Below are 21,363 nucleotides of genomic sequence, written 5' to 3'. Positions count from 1 at the left end.
CCGGCCCCTTACGGATCCTCTTGCGGATGGTGGCCACATGAGGACGGCCCCACGGCCCCGTGGGAAGAAGCTGGATGGGGGCGACGTAGCTGGCCTTGATTTAATTCTCTTCATAAGGGGCTTCTGAACCGCTCTTCGTCTGACCCGTCCCCCTGGACCTGTTTGCCATGGGTGACCCTACCAGGGGCATGAAGCCCCCGACAACAGAGCTCCCAGGATCATTCGGGCGCTCAAACCCCTCCACCACGTTAAGGTTAAGGTGGCGGTTCAGGGAGGGGCAGGTAAAACAATATCATCTTAAACATGTGATCTGTGTCTTTAAGTCATTTTCAAATTCAAATGATCACGTTTCAAAAGTGGTTTTAAAAATACAAAAGATTAGAATTTCTCTTGCATTTTATTATTAACAAATACTTAAATTCACATGTAACTAGAGTCAAGTTTTGGACTGATTCTCTACACAATTTTAAATGAGTCAAACATAAAACTAAAATGGACATAACTGACTTCACTGTGTAAACTTTAAGGCTGGGTATTAAGATTTTGTCCATACGATACAAACCTCGATACAAATTCAATGCGATACAATACAATATATTTCAAAGCGATTCGATACGATTCAGTGAAAAATAAAGGCTTTCGGAACCATTTTCATCTTCCTTTTATTGAAGATGAATGAACATAAAGTGCATTTTGTTTTGTGCATTTAACCAACTAGAAAAACACCTCAGACTGTTCCATTGTCCAGTATAATCCATCCACAGTTTATACGAGCTCCACATTTACATTTACACAGACATGTGCAGTTTACATACTAAATCCCAGCTGTGACACTAAAAGTCTTTGTTAAACCAAAGTTAATGTGAAATAAACCGATTTTAATCCTCAAAACAGTCAATCAAATGTCAAATGTTTTGCATAAATGAGTTTATTTTCTCTAAACAAGCCACACAAATGTAGCTGTGCAGAATAATTTGGTAAAATATTTTAAAAATACTCAATATATCAATACAGTAGGCCACAATGTCAATTCTGTATCATTAAATAAAACTATGCCGTATATCGTTATTTCAATATTTTTGCACACCGCTAATTAACTTACTACTTCTTACTCAGTACTATTCACTGTGATCAAGTGTCCAGTTCATACAACTTCATATTAATGACCACATCTGCCCATAATGTGATCATAATTTACATCTCATTGCTCTTAATCATTAAATGTCTGAACCATTTTAAATTACTATTCTGAAGATGTCGTTATTTTGTTCGAGTTTTTACATAAATTATTTCCAGTAGACGTCTTAATCCACACCAGCACCTTCCATTTATTAAACTTTATTATATTACAACAAAGAAAAAGACAGTGAACAGTTTGCAGATTGAGTAGAAAATGTGTTTGTTGATTTTCCCAAAGCAAAAATCCCGATCACTTCTTCATCTGGTCGTCCATCAGGTCCTTGGCTTCGTTTATTTTCGCCGCGAGGTACGGAGACCCCCCTGAAACACGACCAAGAGATGAGTTAAATTAGATTATTTTGTGACTTTTCTGGTAGAGAGTCGTTTGCCGTTTTGCTAGTCTCCATGGAGATGTTATCTATTTGCCTGGAACGTTCCACAGTATGGCGTTAAACTTACACGCATTCATAACATTTTATTTCTATAGCACATTTAAAAACCCAAAAAACATAGAAAGTCAACAAAAAAACAACAACAAATATACAGATAATACCAATATATCCTGTGTAGCTAGTATTAAATGCCAGGGAGAAGAGGTGCGTTTACGGTCTAGTCTTAAACTGCGTTAAAGACTGAGAGGATCTGACAGGTAGAGGGCGCTGTTCCCCTCATCTTATCTAACTAATCTAACTGATCTAAACTTATCTACTCAATTGCCGCAGTTATTATGTCTAAAAAATGCACCCAAAACATTTAAAACATGTATTATACTTAATGTGAACGGGGTCAGTTCTCCGCAGATGAATTTAATGCCATACTGTGGAACATCCCAGAAATAATAATATGTCTACGGACAATGTAAACTAGCAGGCAGCATACACTCCGCTAGAAAAGTCACTTAGCACAAATCCAAGTTAATTTATTCATAGATCATAATTTATTTAAAATGCAGACACTACCTGCCAAAGGTTTGGACACACCCCCCTCTCTTTTTTAATTTATTTTTTTTAATTTTTACTACTTTCTACATTTAATATACACACAGAAAACATCAAATATATGAAGTAAGATATATGGATTTATGTAGTAAAGAAACAAAGCAAATGGTGGCTACTTTGAGGATTTGAAAATACAATATAAAAAAGATATTTACTAGAGTTATTTAACTTTTTGCTACATAATTCCATATATCTTACGTCATATATTTGATGTTTTCTGTGTGTGTATAAACTGCAGAAAGTAGTAAAAAATAAAAAAAACTCCGAATGAGAGGGTGTGTCCAAACTTTTGACTGGTAGTTTATATGTTTTATTTTTGTACTTACCTCGATCTGGATGGTTTAGAATCATCAGTTTTCTGTGAGCTTCCCTAATTTTATTCTTATTGGCTGTTGGGCTAAACACACAAAAGGCAAGTGGTAAAATATTAACACAATACCATATAATTAAATAAGCAATACTGTGATAGTTAGTTAAATACGGAAGCTACAGAATTGACATTACATATTTAAGTAAAGTCAAACAATGCTTCATACGATTGGGTCTCGTTTAGTCTTGTTCTAGTTCGGGTTTAGTCCCAATTTTAATGTCATGTGTGAACAGCTCAGACCAGCGCATACTATCACTGTGTTCTTGAGCAAGACACTTCACCAATGTACGCCCGTGTATGAATCTGACACCCTCTCTGCGTAGATATTGTCACTCGCGATTCGTAATGCGACTTACCTGATGCCTAAAACTAAAGACGCTTCTCTCTTGTTCATTTTTGGCTCGAACCCTCCTCTGTAGTAGCCTCCACCGAAAGCCTACAACAACATACTTTTAATCAGTAAAAATAAGCAGTTTGAGCAGTTTGTGTCAGTTTGATTTGCCTTTGTTTATATGTTTTGTGTGTAAAACCACTGACCGTTGCGGGGAAACTCTTCAGAGCCTGTTTCATTTGAGGCTCCACCTGTTTTAGGGCCTGCATGGCATAACGACCTACAAGAAAGTTACAGATACAAAGTGAAAATATACTTATAGACGTAGTTAAATGTCTGTACTCTACGGGTCCTCTTTATTTGAGGGAGTTACCGCAGCCCTATGCTCCACCCACAGCCCCGATAACACTTTGGCACTGTATAATCCCAAATTTCCCGCTTTAAATTGTATAATTTAACAGTAATTAGTGAAGATAATTAAGCGTTAGCCCCTTTCTCTTAAGTATTTTGACAATTTACCTGCAAATCCTGCTGCAGCCAGAGCCAGTCCCACGGCCACCACGGAACTGGCCTAAAAAGGTAAGAAGTAACCACATTTAATACTGTAATTCCCATGAGCATATTGGACATTATTATTATTATTATTATATTAAATTATGAATGAATAAAGGAGTTCCTCACATCTCTAAAATATCGAAATACTGCACTTTAAATACACACTGCAATCAGGTTTATATAATATTTACAAAACCCAGGACCTCAGGGCAGAAAACAACACAACGTGGTGCTCAGGTGGTCATTCCATTCACACAGCAGCTAGCATTAGCATAGCACTGGATTTAGCCTTTGTTTCTTCTCATTCTTAGAACAAACAACGTCATCTGTGCCGATTAAACAGCGTCTATCGGTCCGTAGAATATCGAAACATCTCACCATCTCTGTAGATTATGTCCAGTGGTTTTTAAAGAGGATAATCATAACTTTTGACCTCTCATGTTTCCATCTCCGCAGGGCTGCAGTGTTGTGACGGAAAGCAGACGGAAGTGTCGTAAAAGACGGAAAGCAGATGAAAGTGTCGTAAAACAGGCGTCTTTTTTTCTTTTTTTTTTTTTTTTTTTTTTTTTTAAATTAAAGAATGGTCAATATAACAATGACAAGATAGAGAACAAGAACATAAACATAATAATAACAGTATATAGTAATTATAATTCTGGGTGAGTTTTTGTACCGATGTGTTTTGTTTTGAAATATAATACAAAATAGCTAACACTTTAACATTTTTACGGTTGTGTATATTTAAAAAAAAAAAAAAAAAAATGGACCAACGTTCAGACCTATGTGTTGTCGGGAAATCTATCAACATAAATCACCGCGATGGTAATGTGCTTTATTCTGTACTTCTTGTATGCGATAATGACTTTTACTAATGCTTTTGGTCTCACAAATCAACTGGTTTAAATGGATCATAAAGTTATTTGAATTGTCTAATTAGTCATATAATTTTTGGTCAAAGCTGTCATTAAGATAAGATAAGATAAGATATGCCTTTATTAGTCCCACAGTGGGGAAATTCCAGTATTGCACCGCACAGTTAAAGAACAGAAGGATAATGGTACATGCAATAAAACAAAATAGATAATAGCTTAAAATAATTTAAAAATAGACTTTAAAAAATTAACTAAAAATAGACTCTAATGTAACACACTGTTTCGATGGAGCAAAATATAAAATACCAAAAACAAAACAAAAAAACAAACAAAAAAACTATTATGTACAATAAGAGTAACAATGCAGCTTATGAACAGAATAAATCTCAGTAAAGTAACTTCAGTAGATTTACATGGTATTCAGTGTTGCACATAGGTACTGCACATAATATTCATAATACTATAAATATTTCTGCTTTCAGTTGCCCCTCAGAGTCAAACCAGACAGACCTGTGATTTTCAGGCCACACCCCCTTCTACAGCATCGCCAAAATCTAAGGTGTCATCTGCTCGTGGCAAGATAAATCCAGGTGAGTTTTGGGAACCGGGAATGTAAAGTTTGATGTCCTCAGTTTTGGACTTAGTGCCTCAGCCTAGTACACATGTGTCAAACTCAAGGCCCAGGGGCCAAATGCGGCCCGCCACGTCATTTTATGTGGTCTGCAAGAAATTAAATTAAAAGGCATGACTGTCATTTTAAAATAAGCCTGTACTGTTTTAATGTGTGCGCTGACAATAAACTAGTGAGATTTTCCCAGCAAGTGAGAGCAATGAAGTGAGAAATATTTGCAAATAATCATCACAAAATGTTCACGAAGAGGAAAATTGTCGGCGTGTAAGGAAGTTTGGAGGAAGAAAGGTGAAGGTGAATACAAGTTTGTGCTTTGAGGAGAAAAACCTGTCTGTTTTTTGTGTTATGAGGCGCGGTCGGTACAATCTACGTCGACATTCGGTTACATTTAGTGATATTTACGCTGCCGCACAGTCACATCTGGCCCTTCATAGCGGCCATTTTGCTGATGTGGCCCTCGGTGAAAATGAGTTTGACGCCTCTGAACTAGTGTGTGTCATCTGTAGGAAGGACACAAGAAGGAGAATATTTGTGTTTGTTTTATCGTACATTACACTGATAATTGCTTTTCCCTAATGCAGGCAGTTCTCACCAATGTCGCAAAAAGAATGAAACTGAGCCAATGACTTCACTGGCTCAAGCCCCTGATGCTACAAGAGAAAATGATGAACCTCCCCCACCTGCCAAAGGTAAGTTTGCACGTGCATGTTTTATATTTACAAAAGGAACGTTTCAATTTGAAATCTTTACAAAATTGGCTTCTAACTTATCAAATATTCCTTGCAATTTAAGGTAGAAGAAAAAGTGGAGCTGCCCCAAGGACTAAGCCTGAAATGCAACTAAAAAGAGGAAAGGTTGGTTGAAAGTCTACTATGTACTATGTAGTCTAAATATGTACATTTGTGAATTGGTGGCATTCATTACATTTTTCTCCTGTACAATTCAGTTTGGAGAATGAACTCGACCTAATCAAAAATTCAACAACATGATCAAAGAATTCAGAGAAACTTTGGAAATAACACCAACGTCAACCTCTGCAGTGGTAAATTGATCCTTGAATAAAACCTCCTGAGCCCCGAGCTTTTGTCTGTTGTGCATTTTATATTTGTTATTTGGGATAAGGAGGAGCTAATAAGTATAATACCCAAACAGATTTTGTACAGGAAGTATTTTTAGCAAAAAAACATGTCCTTGTATGAGGACTGTGGGTCTATCATAACCTCAAGGAACATTCTTTGCTCTTTGAGGCCAGAAGGTCCTAATTAGTTTAAATTCAAAATTTCATCTTAATATGATAAGTAGTTCTCTCAAAAATCAATGTCCTCATACAAGTACAGAGGGTCTCACTATATGACACAAATAAACATTTTTATACAGCGCTTTTCCACCTTCAAGGCTCAAAGCACTTTACAACAAGGAACCGCTCACACATTCACACACACGTTCACACACACATTTACACACCAGTGCACACAGACACTGAGGGTGAGGTGGGTTAAGTGTCTTGCCCAAGGACACAACGACAGTGTTCTTCTGTGTGAGCTAGAATCACACCGCCAACCTGTGGATCAGTGGATCTGACCGCTCCACCGATGATGTCGAGAGCGGGATTTGAACCTCCAACCTTCAGATCAGTGGACAAACACTCGACCAACTCCGACAAAGCTGGAGAACAATCGTCTACTTAAGATAGGGACGATTTGAGGGGGAGGGGGGAGAAGGGGAGAGGAAAAAACCCGAGTTCGAGTCCCAGCCTCTACCAAATACCTCTATAGCTACTTTCAACAATAATGGCCTATGACTTTATTGTACAGGGTTATTCATTTGTCAAATGTTTTGTGCAATATTAGTAGCATTAGTAGTAATATACATTTATTGAAAAACAATGGATTAGATATGACAACTATGGCAAAGACTCAGTTGACCACTATGTATTCAATTAATTTATATGCAATGTTAATTACTATACATGAAATAATCACTATTATATCAAAATATTTTTACACAAACAAGATAATCAAGCAGATGTTCGGGGGAGCTTTAAATCTGGGGCCAGCAGGTGATGATTTATGACCTGTCCAGTCAGGCCACTAGAGCTGGTGATCATCATTTCACCTCATTAAGATTAGATCACGTAATATAGTAACTGTATCTAAAAGAATATACTATAAAATATATAGTATATAATAATATCTATCATGTGTTTGTTTGAATTTTACTATATTTATCACCCATCAACCAATCAAAAGAAAAACACAGTATTGAAAGTTGAGAAATTTGGGATTTTTTATTCCTTTCAAAAACAGAAAATATCTATTATAAAGGAGGAGTGCTCTCTGTGGTGTGGAGATGGAGAGAGTCTGCTCCAGTGGTAACAGTGGCATCATGTTCCTGGTGCTGTGGTCTGACGTGACATTAATGGCACATAAAAAACTGGCTGAGATGTTGGTGGTTTTGGCTGAATGGGTCCCAGCTCTGCACCTGACACGGAGCTCGGTGTTTGCCTGCCCAGTTGTATCAGGTGTCATGCTGTAAACGTGTTCATGTTTGTGTGGAGTGACTTCAGTGGACTTTGTGTTGATGGGGAGCAGTGGTCCACTGGCGAGGGGACGTTCAACAGGTAATGCCAACTCTTGCAGCAGAATGGCAACATCTTGAGCCTTAAACCGTTTATTATGCCACTGTATTAAGCTGGTTTGATTTACAGTAACTAACTGTAGGGTGGTATCTTTCATGATAATCCCACTGTTCAAAATGAGCTGCTGTATCTTGTCCAATTTGGTTTAGTTTCCATTAGGCGTCAAAGCAAAACTGGACACGTTGGTGACACAATTGCAATTTAATGATCTGATAACAAACTTTTATACACACACCTGCACTTGTTATTGATGTTTTTTATGGACTTATTTGTTTTGATTGTTTTTTCGGTTTGTGTTGTATTTTAAACAGGGCACCCATGAAAAAGAGAGCCCAAGTGCTCTCATTGGGTCCCCCCTGTATAAATAAAGATAAATAAATAATTAGGCGGCTGCAGTTTGGCCACTGAGCTGCAGACCCCGGAGAACCAAGAACACACCTTTTTGTGCTGTCAACTCTTGCATAAACAGCCTCTTTTTGGGGGACCTAAAGCGCCCAGTGAGCAGCCTGTCCTGATGCCGCGCAGCGTACAAAACTCTGCTCTTATCGTGTTGATCCAGGTTCTTCCACAGACCCACAGTGATGATGGTGCCTGCTGGTTGGTAAGAGTTAGACCTTTCTCATTTCTTAGCTCCACCAAATATTCTGCAAGCTGGTCAACACGATCCATTCCAGGCAAACTGTGCTCATCCACAGCCTAAAAAAAGTGTAAACATTAGTCCTCAAGTACAGTAATTATTGTGCTTCATGAGTATTTAACTTACAACTTGCTGTGAAGATGATCCAGATTGGATAGCAGGCAGGGGAGTGGACTGAGGAGCAGACTGGACCATTGACAGGGGAGTGGACTGAGGAGCAGGCTGGACAGCAGATAAGTGAGTGGACTGAGGAGCATATGCAGATGATTGACCGGCTGGTTCAGACGGATGGAGAGAAAATGGAGGTGGAGTATGCACTGTAGTATCAGCTGCATCTGTAAGTAAATCAGTAAGGGTGGCGTCGCTACTATCAGTTTCCTCAAAGCCTCGTCTGTCTCTGATGCTGCTCCGCTAACTGTGCCAGCCACTCTCTTGCCTCCTCAGAATCTGGTGACATATCCTGAAGGGGCTCGTTATTCTGCCTCAGCAGGTACTACAATCCAATGAGTTCACCTGGAAAACATAAATATAAAACTATGTCAGAAAAAAAAAAACATTACAGGAAAATGAGCATTAATAAGACAACATTACTAGTTTATTTTGCAGGTGGAGTAAATGAAGGAACCAGTTTCTTTCCAAAAATCTCCTCATAATCCAAGTCCACACTGTGAAGCATCTCTCCTGAGTCTGTGCAGAGGCCAGATGTGTCCACCTCAATAGCAGCGTTTGCCCTGTCTTGGTCCTGGCGTTGTAGCCCATCCAGCAGGTACATCTGGGTGTGGAGGGAGTTTGCGCTGTTTCCTGAAATAAATGTCACAAATGTTTGAATAGGGCAATTGATTCACTTTAAACATAAGCAGCATTATCAGACTGCACATACCTGGAATGAACCGATTTAAGTGACAGTGGAATGACTCCAAAGATGTGGAGCCTCTGGCACAGGGTCTGCAGCTGGACTCCTCCTTTGGTGATGGTGCCAGTCTGAGTGCACAGTGCCACACCAGGTGGGTCCTGAATACACTTGACGTGTCCTCCTCCTGCAGTGCAGCTCAGCCTTTGTGATGTGCCGGTCCAGTTGCTTTTCAGTGACAGAAGTCCAGCCTTCCTTGGTTAATTGCTCTCTCTCTTGGCCTCTCTTAGTTTATTCTCATCAGCTGCTGACATGCGAGCCGTGAAAGTGGGGTAGAGCTGGTGGGCGTCAGCGGTACGTCCCACAGCCAGGCGCCGCATAAAGTGCCAGATGTCAAGGCGAACAAGTGCGTCAGGCCATCCACTGAGTCTGGTCCTCAGTTTGCTCTCACCCACTTCTTTGCAGCAACCACAGTCCACACAGAGAGGAACAGGAGGATCAACACCAGCTGTACGACACCTGGAGACATCATTTAAAGTTATAACATTAATATGCAAATATAGGCCTGGATCTGTACTGCTGACCTTTAACATGTTTCTGTTTATAATTGTTTGCTAAGGTGCTTTATATTGTAACCAACAACACAAAACTAACCTCTAGCAAATTATATATTTACTGGAGGTACTTGTACTCCCGATGAAGTAAGCAAAAGGCAAATTACTTGTCTACCAAGTCAGCAGCCATGAGATCCAAACCTGGGCCTTTTCCAGCAGTCAGGACACTGATGAGCACTTGACACATCTCATTGACAACTGAAGAGAGACACTGTGCAGTGCTCTTTTCTGGCCCAGTTAGCTTCTTTGTGATCTATAACAAACATACAATGTGTTAGTGTTTTAACATTTAATCACATGGAGAGCCAGCACCGTTTACTCCTTTCTATTTATACTAATAACATTGAAAAACAAACCTTTCTAGTGGAGTCCAGTTTTAAAATGGATCCATATGTTGAAGTGATACTGGCCTTGATCCTCCAGCCTGTAAAGAATATAAAGAATATCTTTGCTGTACACCACAAGAAGCCACTTGTAATTTGGCAATGCCACGGGCTTGGGGGGGCTCTTCAAAATGTATTGGCAACAGGCCAGTTTTGTTTTTAAAAGCTTTGCACTCTTTGGTGAATCGTGCAGCCCTTTTCAGCCGCTCTTCACTGTGGTTCTCCTTCAGCTGCCAATGAGTCCATTCCCCAGGCCTCGCTCCCGTAAGAGGCAAATAACCCTAATGTCACAGGCATATCTGCAATATAAAAATATGTTTGCCTACACATAAACTATTGACAGAATCACACAGAAAATGCTCCATACTGTTTTGTTAGGATGACCCTAAACTCAGAGCGGTGGGCCCAGTCCAGCTGCTCCAGATTTGCCCTGTTGTATGACAGGCAGCTGGTGCGACACTTGATGCAAATCAGAGACTCTGACCAGGTTGTAATAACGGTCAATGTCCAGAACCTGACGTACTCGCCTGTGAATGCCTCCACTTCTCAGTGGATGCTTACAGCCTTTCATGGGGCATAGCAGCCGAACCTTCCACAGTCTGTAGGGCATCCACAGGAGTAATGGATGAGCAAAGAACCTGGCTGATGTTGGTGGCTGGTGGTATATAAGAGATGGGGGGGTGTAAACCACAACTGGAGATGGTCCTGGAGCTCCAGCTTGCCCCTGGCACCTAGTCTAAATAATGCAGAGGACACTGGTGATCCTCTTGTGGTTTTAGGCCACAGGAGTGGAAGCTCTGGTAAAAAAGGTTCTGCAAATATAGAGAAGGAATGGTCAAAAACTATTAAAATGACAAATCAAACATTGACTAAGTAAAATGTGTTTTACCACATTCCCTTCTAAACAGTGCGCCTCCACTGGCCTGTGAGCTGTGAGTATAGTTTGGTTTAGGATGTAGTATTTACTTTTTTTAGGTTTTTTTTGTTGTTTTTTTTTTTTGCTGTTCATTTCCTGTCCACACTCCAGTCCAGTAGGTGGCGGTAAATGCACCTCTCAGCTAGTTGCCAACTGCTATTAAAAAAAAAAGAAGAAGAAAATTTTTATTTTTTTAAATTAATTAATTAATTAATTTTTTATTTTTATTTTTTTCTTTCTTTCTTTATTTTTATTTTTTCTTTATTTTCTTTATTTTTTATTTTATTTATTTATTTATTTATTTTTTTTTTATAAGAAGAAGAAAACGTTCTGCCTACATTTGCTTTTGAGCGGGGCAGTGGTGTGGACAGGGACGTGTTTACACCTGTGTGAAGGGCCCCTCCCCTCCAGGTGCACTCTGGGAGACTGAGGCAGAGGGACATTTGAGTGGATGTGTTGTTACTGACTAAAAAACTTTAGTAAGTGAAGTTCAGTTTATCTTAAATTAAGGGACATGCATGAAGAACCCAAAGGAAGATTGTTTTGGGGAAAGAGGGACTTTTCACAGAGAACCATTTTACATCAGTGAATCTGCAGATAAAACTGTGAGGCTGGACGTGTATAATCCTGGAGACACCTCAGAGGACAGAGGACACGCCTCAGAGGGACAGGTGAGTTCGTTTACACTGGCTGTTTTTAGCTGTGTCCCGTCCTTTTGTCTCTAAACCTCAGATGTGTGTGTAGTTAAAGCTGCTCCTGTGTCACAGAAACCTCTTTGTTTCATCTGCTGAACGAAAGAACGACCTGTGAACGACTCCTGAACGCTGTGAATGCTCGTATAGGGACGCACCCAGACCACTTTTGGCAGAGTACTTCATTGTAAGTACTCGCCGATACCGAGTAAAGACACCGACACCAAGCATGATTTTACTGGAGTTTTAGTGTAGCAGTAAATCAAACTCATTTAATAGGATTTGCTCTTTCATATTAGAATTCTTATCTACTGAAATCACTGTAGTTAGCATCAGACTGTGCTCCGCAATGTAACTGCTAATACGCTAACTGCTAACGAGCTAACCGCTAATACGCTAACCGCTAATACGCTAACTGCTACCGAGTCACTGTTAGCATAACGGTGAGTATTGTTACTTTTCCCAGTCACAGTACCATGTTATAATTTGCTGTGGCTCTTGTACTCGCTCTGAACTCGCTCTGTTCAGTCGATAAATGTGTTTGTGAATTATAATAAGCGCCTCTTAGCAACATTAGCATGCTACTAGCGTAAACGAGCACTGAGCTGATGTCTCTGAGCTAAGACCTTTTAGAGTATATATGATTTGTATATTTCATGTGTCACAGCTGTGTTTAATGTGTAGAACAGTGAATGTGCAGCTTTATGTCCAGAGCGGCTCTGTGGAGAGATGAGCTGTGAGTCAAACAAGAGGCAGCACAGATACAGTGGTATCGGCTCTTGGTATCGACAGACCATTGACGAATCTTTGTGTCCTACTCATTAATATTCACATTTAGGCGAAATCTCGCATCCAAATCCTGACAATAAAAATAAAAATGATGTGATACTAAAATTCTCTCTTATTTAATGTTCAGTCCAAATGATTTGATTATTAATCTGATGTTATGTCCAGGCTTTTTCTCTTATGTAACTCTCAACTTGGATCACTACTTTGTACTTCTTGAGTGATTAATTTTGAAGTAAGTGTACTCTTACTTAAGTACATCATTTGGCTACTCTGCTCTATCCAATTCTGCATATTATGACATAAAGAAGTGAGAAATGTGAGTCCACTTTAATCAACTAGAACACATTAAAATGCACCAGAATTTTTATATTTCTCTGGCAGAACCCCCCCTTCCTCACATGTTTTATACTGTTATACTTGTGGCTATTGCTGTTTTGAGCATCTAGAGTTTTCAGTCTTTTAACAGCTGGTTGTGTTGATTTCTTAATGTTAAATATGAATATGTGACACAGAAGTGGAGAGGGCCCCCGAGGGCAGATTTAGCTTAGGGCCTTTTCCTCTTGTCTTCTGAAACATCATCATCAGTGACTACTTTCAGATGGCTCCGCAGTTTGAAGAAGCGATCATGTGACATTGTGTCACTAATGGCAGGGATTTGTAGGCCCAATACATCCTCGTCTGTGGATAAGGCACATAAGACGTCAAGATGCTGCTCCAAAAAAGTGATAAATCTCATCAACTGGACGTTTTGAGCGATCTCCCACTGTTAGCCGGGGACATGGCATTTGTACAGTCAGCGTTGAGTTTCATCAGCTCTGAGTCAGTGTATTGCTCCACATAATCCAATGGCTGCCAGTGTGTTCGCTCATCTTTCAGGTTATCATCATTTCCAACCTGAAACTGGACTAAGTTTGGGCTAAAACTACATTTAATATCCTTTTACATATACTACATTTAATATCCTTTTACATATACTACATTTAATATCCTTTTACATATACTACATTTAATATCCTTTTACATATACTACATTTAATATCCTTTTACACATACTACATTTAATATCCTTTTACATATACTACATTTAATATAAACCACAATAGGACTGAAAAATAATATTAAAACTGGAGTCATTTAATTAGGCTTGATATTAGACTCAACAAGCGATGTGACTGTTGACTAAATGTTCTTCCATTCATTCTCACAGGGTCAAAGGTCACAGCAGACATGCCCAGACGTCCTCCAGCTCCTGTGCTGACCCAGCGCTCACGGCCACAGGTGAGTTGGAACATGGGTTGACCTGATTGTTCGGGATGGGACTATGTCACAGTTTTTCCACGAGAACGAGACGGGATGAGATTTCACAAATAAATTGTGGGGTTCAGTTCCCAAATTTGGTTTCATACTTTTAGCTTTTATTTAATTTAATAGTTTTATAGCGGTCATTGTGTTACTGCTTTTAGGATTTACATCTTCTCAAGAGATTTTACTCTGACAAAGCTAACCCTTTTTTGCCCAAATATTAAAAAAAAAACAACTCACAAGATAATTTTTCTCATATGTGCACAATCTTGCGTCAGTTTTATCTCTTTGTCCCATCCCTGACACACCTAATAGGCTCCGTAAAATCGGGAAACACAAAATAAACAACCTATTAAAATCTGAATTAACTGAAATAAAGACTACCCAGTTATTTTTATACGCAGAATACTTCAGTTTGTGGCATTGTTTTAACACTTATAATGCCTCAAAATTAGCATTAGCGTTGGCATTGAGACACAAACACGTCTCTTTCTAAACACAGCAGTGTCTCTGATGAAGTATTTATTTTATTTGTGTCGTGTGTGTGTGTTTAACATCCAGCTCCGTGTCCATTGCCTGATATTTAAGTATTTATTCCTTTTAGCGTGATCTGTAAAAAACCTTATAGAGATAAAATTGTGCAAAGTGTTGTGCACCGAGCCAACTGAGAGAACAATCTGAGAGTTTTGGCTCAGCCTCTTCACCTCATAAAACGTTCAGATATTTGTAAATATGTAAAACCTGTTTATATTGTCATTATATGTTGTGCTGCTGTCTGTGCAAATCGAGGTTAATGTTCTTTGTGGCTCCCTGTCATGTCCTTGCAGTGCAGAAAGGTAAAAAAATTAACTTTAACGACAAGGGACATACTGGTTAAATCAGGAGAGACTTGGTGTTGCAAATACACACGTACACAACATCAAAATTAAGGGTTTTGGGACTAAATCTTGACGTAAGCCTGGACTAGAACAGGACTAAATTGGACTCTAACCAGGACAAGTGTGAACGGATCCTTAAACATCACAGGAAAAACTATGTAACCTCTGAAGTTTGTTGTGCAGACTTGGGCATGTTTAGACTCCGACAGGTATTACTCAATCCATCAATCAATTTAACTTTATTGATCCCCAAGGGTATTTTGAGCACAGTTAGAAAAAATACATTTAAAAATAGAACAACTCAAATGAAGGCAGATAGAAACATGAACAGAGAGAACGTTTTTGAACTGTAAAATATCTGGAGAAGGCAAAGAGGTGGAGACTTGAGCTGATGGATTTATGTTCAATCACACAGTTTTACACGTTACTTTCATGCGTAGAGTCAAAATGTGGCAGTGGTACAATGCCAAGTTTGCGATATAGTAGTAGGACTCAAGATTAACCCTCTGGTGCACAGCGGTCACTGCAGTGGACGACAACTAAAACATAACTTTCTCTTTAATGCATTGGTTTATGTGGTGGAGCCTCTGGAGTGCTCTCTGCTGCCACACTCCATTGAGGTCAATTCAGTGGTGAGTCGGTGTAACTACAAGTAAATTTCCTCTAATTGGTTTTCTTGTTCAGGCCTAAACATTGCGTCTATACAGTGTTTTTCAAAGCATAAAAAGAAACATGTGTTTGTATATTTACAGTATTTACAATAGAACACAACTTAATTCACTTTTACAGGCAGTTCACAATGTTGTTTCATGTCCTTAGAAGAATTAAAAAAACTTCAGGAAAAAATGTTGACCAAGGCTTTCATAATTCATGCGTCAGAGGGTTAATCATAGTTGAAATCGAAATCACAAAGGCTGCCATTTCTGAAGTGCCGTAACAAAATCTCCTGTCTTATTCTGCATAAAAACATCTAACCCTGTAGTTTAGATCTGTAAAAACATGTCCTAAAACGCGATTCTCGTGTTTGTTTGTCAGTTCGTATTTCAGTCTTTTTGTCAATTCTTCTCGATGCTTTTAAAATGAACTTTGAGCAGCATCTTTCTTCTTTTTTCTTTCTCTTTTTTTATACAGAGAAACCCATTGAGAGCGCCCAGACTCTTTATCATGGATGTGCTGTTTTAAAATACAATCCACACAAAACAAACAAACAAAACACTTAATAAAAATAGTCAAGAGTAAAAAGTGTTAAAGTCCATATAAAACATTAAAAACATATACGAGTATCAGTATAAAAGTGCGTAAACAGGTTATTAAATAGAGATTGTAGCACCGAAGTTTCCAGTTTTGCGCGATGTTGAAATGTATTCCAATTTTGAAATCTAGACCGTAATCCAAAGCCGAGCAGCCCTGACCCGGCATTGAACCACCGACCTGTCTGTGTCTGAGCGACTGTCTAACATAGGAGGGAGATCACAGCTTCACTTTTAAACACGATCTGAACTCTGAAGATACAGCGACAGTCGTCTGCTTCTTCTGGAAATTCACACTTTTACAGTTGATCAAATCCACTTGTCGCTCATTCATCGACGACGTTGATCAATAGAAGGTTTAAAAGTGACGAAAAGTGACTTTATTTGAGCACAAAACTGTATTTATTTATGTATTTATATATTAACTGAACCAGGTCTGAACCAGGTCTGAACCAGGTCTGAACCAGGTCTGAACCAGGTCTGAACCAGGTCTGAACCAGGTCTGAACCAGGTCTGAACCAGGTCTGAACCAGGTCTGAACCAGGTCTGAACCAGTTTAAGGCGTTTTACTTCTATGGAGTATTAACCGCTAACACATAACATATTTATATTACCATGTTTCCTTTTATTCTCGTTTCTGTGTAGACTCTGCACACCTGACTGGGCGACAGGTGCGCAGGAGAAGAACTTGGTCTAAAAGGTTAAGGAAACTCCCGCACACGTCTCACTCTTGACTCAATTTTATTCTTGCAAAGTTTCGACGACTGAAACGTAAGAATAAAATAGAATCAAGAGTGAGACGGTGTGCGGGAGTTTCCTTAACCTTTTACTGTTTTGAAAATGCTATATTCAATGAAAACAATGTATTATTCTTTTGTTTTTTACGCTCTGAGTCTCTCCTCGCTTTGCTCTCCACGCTAAGTCCCCCCCCCCTTCATAGCGCTAATGAAACTACCGCACATCACATCAGGTTTGTCACGTTGCTGTGTCCAGTTTTGCATCATGTTTTTGTATATTTATGGAGAATGTTCATGTGGAGCGTGGGTTACATAGACTTGTGGGCGGAGCCTCGTACAGAATTTTAAAGCTAACAGTACGGAGAGTTCGAATAGAGCCCGGGAGAGATCGCTAGATTACTCAAACATGCATGGATGACATTTAAAACCTCTTCAGACATGTTTTTGACGAGGGAACAACGTTAAAACACGGTAGAATTTATGCTCGATTTTGCATTTTTGATTTTAATACCCGCTCTTTAAGACAAAAACGTACTCGATCACGATACGGCAATGTTACCGAAACACCAGATCATCTCCGGAATACGATTTTTTTTTTTCATCCCTGTTCTAACACACACGTTTGATTATTTCCCTCTGAGCCAGTGGGGCTGATGGAGAGTTCTGGACCAGGCATCGCTCTGAACATCTGGTCTTGTGTGAGGAGCCTTTTCACCGCCGCTACGCTTCCCGCTACGGACCGAAACGCTCACAAAGCCCACCGCGTAGGCCCTAATTATTGCCCCTATCATTTGCATAATTACAATGTTTTTCTGCGCCAGAGACAGTATAGAAATTGTAAATTGTAGTGGACTCGCTGTCTGCGCCTCAGTTCGGAGTCAGATTCAAAGAGCGAGATTCCCAGTTTTGCTAGCCAGCTAACCAGCCAGGCAAGAGATCCCACTCGCCGCGGCTCCTTTGCTCTCTCAATGGGATTTCAACGCCAGTAACTGTGTGAGAAATGAGAGAATTTGCCCCTCAAATCATATGGAATTACAGTGGTTTGCGTATATAGGGGTTGGGGAGAGCCAGCCAGCAGCTAGGCACAAAAGCCCAGAGGAAGCAGCTATTTCTGCGCGTTTTTATTAAACCAACCGAGCAATTTAATTCCTTTGTTCGGGCCAGTTCTACTTCATTGATTAACAAAAGAGGGGATATAATTTTTTCAGCCCCCTTTGAAAAGCCTGAAATGTCAAGCCTTTTAAAGAGATTATTCTGCCTGTGCGCAATGAATAGAGCCCAGAGTAACCTTTTGTCTACAATTAAATATTCCAGCATAAATATAAAAGAAAATCAGAGATGGTGGGGGAAGATTGAGTCAGGAGAGATTGGAGAGGTAGATGGTTCGGCCGATAGCAGGAGCAGCAGCAGCAGCGGCGGTGGCGGCGGCGGCGGCGGCAGAAGCAGCAGCAGCCCTGGTTTCTAATTAGATATACCAGCCAGAAAAAGACTCTCACTCTCCCCAGCGCGGCAAACACGGAGACAAGCAGCTCCAGAGAGAACCAGAGAGGAGCCGCCGTATCGCCAACATCTACCCGACCGACGGCACCCTTCCTCTGGGCACACGCGGGGAGGTATTTATGCATTTATGGATGTTGTTGTTTTTGGCTTTTTGTTTGTCGGAAGTCGCGGCGAAATGCGACGCCAACTGGGAGCTGCGTGAATGAAAAGTTTTTAGAAGGTTGTTTGAGATGCAGGAGAGGTGATTAGGAATGATAATAGGATACCTCAGGGGCGCGACGGAAATAAAGGGAAAGATGCGTTTGATTGGGAATAAGGTCGGATACGTTATTGGAAGTTTTCGAGGGAGTCCCTGAGGAGTTTTTGCCAAAGTTTAACGTGTTCTTCTTGGAGTTTTTTGGAGGACACTTTGAATGGGATGGGTGGTGCTTTGGACATTTGTCATAATACTTTTCAACCAATCATTTTGTGCTCTTGGGGCTGGCTGCCAATAGACTTAAAGACATACAGAGAGATACATTTACATTTACACTGCTTGACTTTTTATTAGTTTTCAGGTGATTGTGCCACTTTTATATTGGGTTTTTTAAGCTCTGCTCTTGCTTAAGTTTGTGTGGAACTTGTTGCGTTGAGTTGAACCTGGAATCGAAACGCCTAATATTAATTCAGGGGTCATTTTTACAATTAATTAATATTATCAGACAAGTTGATTGATTGTCAGGTTGCTTTGACGAAACAGCTTTCCACTTTTAAATAAACTTTTCAGGTGTTTTACCGTTTTCTTTTTCAATATTACAGCATTTTGAATTAGTAAAGTTGCCCTTGACAAACATATAGATACAGCACGGATGAAAGTCACTGAAGGGTTTGTGTATTTTTAGCTTTGGAAAACGCTTTTTCTCACATGGATTGTATGAGGTGGGATCCTATTCTCGATCATAACATTTTGAGTGAGGTTGAGGAGTTTATTATTAGACGTGGAACGGACATGTCGAGTGGTTACTGTTGTAATGGCAAACAAGTTTATTGTGACGTTTGATGTTATATATGATAATTATAGAAACAAAGAAATAAAGGCAATGTTGTTTATTATGAAAAAAAAATATTACTATTATTTATTATTAATTTATTATTTATTATTTATTTATTTTTTATTATTATTATTTTATTTATTTTTGCTACTTCAAGCCAACCCTTCACAAGAAAAGTTACAAAATGTGCTTTTAGAAGAAGTTAGGGTTGTCAAAAGTATTAAAAATCCAATGCTCATTAATACTAAAGCTCGTATTGAAACTAGAGACTCATTTGACCAAGTATCGATACTAAAAAAGTCACATGAGAACAAGTATAAGACACATAGACTAGTCTACGCCATGAACCACTATAGACCTACTGGACGACTGAGGGATATAAAAGAAAATACTATCATTTAATGTTGAAAATCACATTCTATTGTCGAAAGAAAGAGCGTTTTTATTATGGTCGTGGTATCGTATCGGGATCAGTATTAAGTATCAAGCCTATTCCTTAGTATCAAAATCAAGTTTGTCATTTTTGTATCATGAAACACTGAAAGAAACTCTTCTCTTTCTTCTTAAAAATGGCTCTTAATGTTGTAATATTGAATATAATATCAAAGTTTTGTTCTGTAAATCTAAAATTAGTACATTCTAATGTCCGACTGGGTAATATTTCAAAGCTTTTTCTATTCCCAAGCTAAAAAATAAATCCTCTCGTGTGACTTAATGAGAACTAGAGAGGGATATAGTTACAATAATAGAGGCACGGATTAAATGTATTAATTTGAATGTAAGTTAATCCATATGTTAATTAACAAAGTAGTTTATGAATAGACCAGCTTTAGATCTCCTAATCTCCCTGAAGACTGCGGTGTCTGGGGGCTCCATTACACCTCCTATATCCTCTATATATCACAGTATATATATGTCCATATGATGCTTTTGTTCTAGCATAGACTTTTGTGTATATTAGAGCTGTAGTCGACTAAAGAAATGCTCGGTTGACTCTCAAAACTATTTAGTATCTCTATAATCTGACCATATTTGTGACTAAAACTACACAGGGGTTCATGCAAAAGCAACTATTTATACAGAAACATACCGAAACTGTGTGTTTATATGAAAAAATACTGATTAAACTTTCAGCAAACTCACTAAATACCTTGCCTTTGCTGCTGTTGCCCCATATTAATCCCAGTGTATCATAACTGTAAGACGATTTAAATGTCCTGTATTACGCAAGATTGACTCTTGTGAGCTTTAAGTCATGTTATAATGTTGTTACCTCCTTAAAAACAGACCTGGAGTTGTGTTTTGTTTCATTCACACATGTTTAAGTAATGTTTTATTAGCCTGTCTACATCACCAAAGCTCAAAATGCTCTATTGCACCTTGTGATGTCATGAAGCGGTACTTTTAAAGTGCTGTTTTAATCCTCAATTGAACTGTTTTACTCTACAAGAGACTAGAATTAAGCAGTTACCTTTAAAAACAAACAGTTTTACCTTTTTATTCAGATGAGACACCATCTGATTCACCAGGACGCAAAGACATTTCTAATCAAGTGATTCTAGTGAAGGTGTGTGGAGTTTAAAAACACAGCGGAGCACTTCCTGGATCACCACATGATGACATCACAAGGTGGAACAGAGCGTTTTCAGTTTGAGAGAAGAACTCAGCCTAAATGTGTGGGGTTTGTGTGTTAAACGTGAGTGATTGAAACAAAACAACAACAAAAACATAATATAACTTAAAATAACCTAAAACTTTAAGGCAGAAATTCAGGTTACATTTTTAAGTTAAACTACCCTTGTATTTATATTATATTTATGTTTATTATATTATTTATTATATTTATATTTTTTTATATATATTTTTTTATAATACTATTTATATTATATTGTTTATGTCGATTAATCAACCAGACGACTAACCCTGAGGTGTATATTTGGTCACGTTTAATGGACAAAATTAGACCTTCTGGATTTGTTTGTGAGAATTTGAGAACTGGTGATACATATTTCAGTGTTTACGTTTATTTCTGTGAAGTTAAAGTCACACTCTGTAACTTCTTCTACTGCTTGGACATATCATTGCTTTGCCTTAAACTCTATCAATGTTGCTTTCATTCAATCACAAGTGTTTTATTGCCAGACGAGCGGAGTCATCTCTCCACAGATCTGACCTTTAACTTTTCCGGTGCGACTTGTACTTATACTTCG

At 38.9% G+C, this 21,363-nt stretch overlaps 1 protein-coding gene and 1 long non-coding RNA gene across 2 annotated transcripts in view; one reads left to right on the top strand and one right to left on the bottom strand.

Moving 5' to 3' along the window:
- LOC129456214 (uncharacterized) overlaps positions 1–21,363 on the top strand; it is a 508,652-nt gene that overhangs the window by 113,077 nt on the left and 374,212 nt on the right. The gene's annotated exons all lie outside the window — the stretch shown is intronic.
- dnajc19 (DnaJ (Hsp40) homolog, subfamily C, member 19) overlaps positions 1,330–21,363 on the bottom strand; it is a 261,149-nt gene continuing 241,115 nt past the window's right edge. Inside the window, exons 2-7 of the mRNA XM_033965771.2 lie at positions 3,812–3,878; positions 3,398–3,449; positions 3,085–3,158; positions 2,904–2,983; positions 2,504–2,574; positions 1,330–1,500 (exon numbers count right to left, since the gene is read on the bottom strand). Coding sequence (XP_033821662.1) covers positions 1,430–1,500; positions 2,504–2,574; positions 2,904–2,983; positions 3,085–3,158; positions 3,398–3,449; positions 3,812–3,814 — 351 coding nt within the window. The 5' untranslated portion in view covers positions 3,815–3,878 and the 3' untranslated portion in view covers positions 1,330–1,429. The remainder of the gene's footprint in view (positions 1,501–2,503; positions 2,575–2,903; positions 2,984–3,084; positions 3,159–3,397; positions 3,450–3,811; positions 3,879–21,363) is intronic.

Source organism: Periophthalmus magnuspinnatus, chromosome 4 (genome assembly GCF_009829125.3).
Source record: "Periophthalmus magnuspinnatus isolate fPerMag1 chromosome 4, fPerMag1.2.pri, whole genome shotgun sequence".
Taxonomy (NCBI): domain Eukaryota; kingdom Metazoa; phylum Chordata; class Actinopteri; order Gobiiformes; family Gobiidae; genus Periophthalmus; species Periophthalmus magnuspinnatus.
This window is presented reverse-complemented; position numbering and strand designations above follow the sequence as displayed.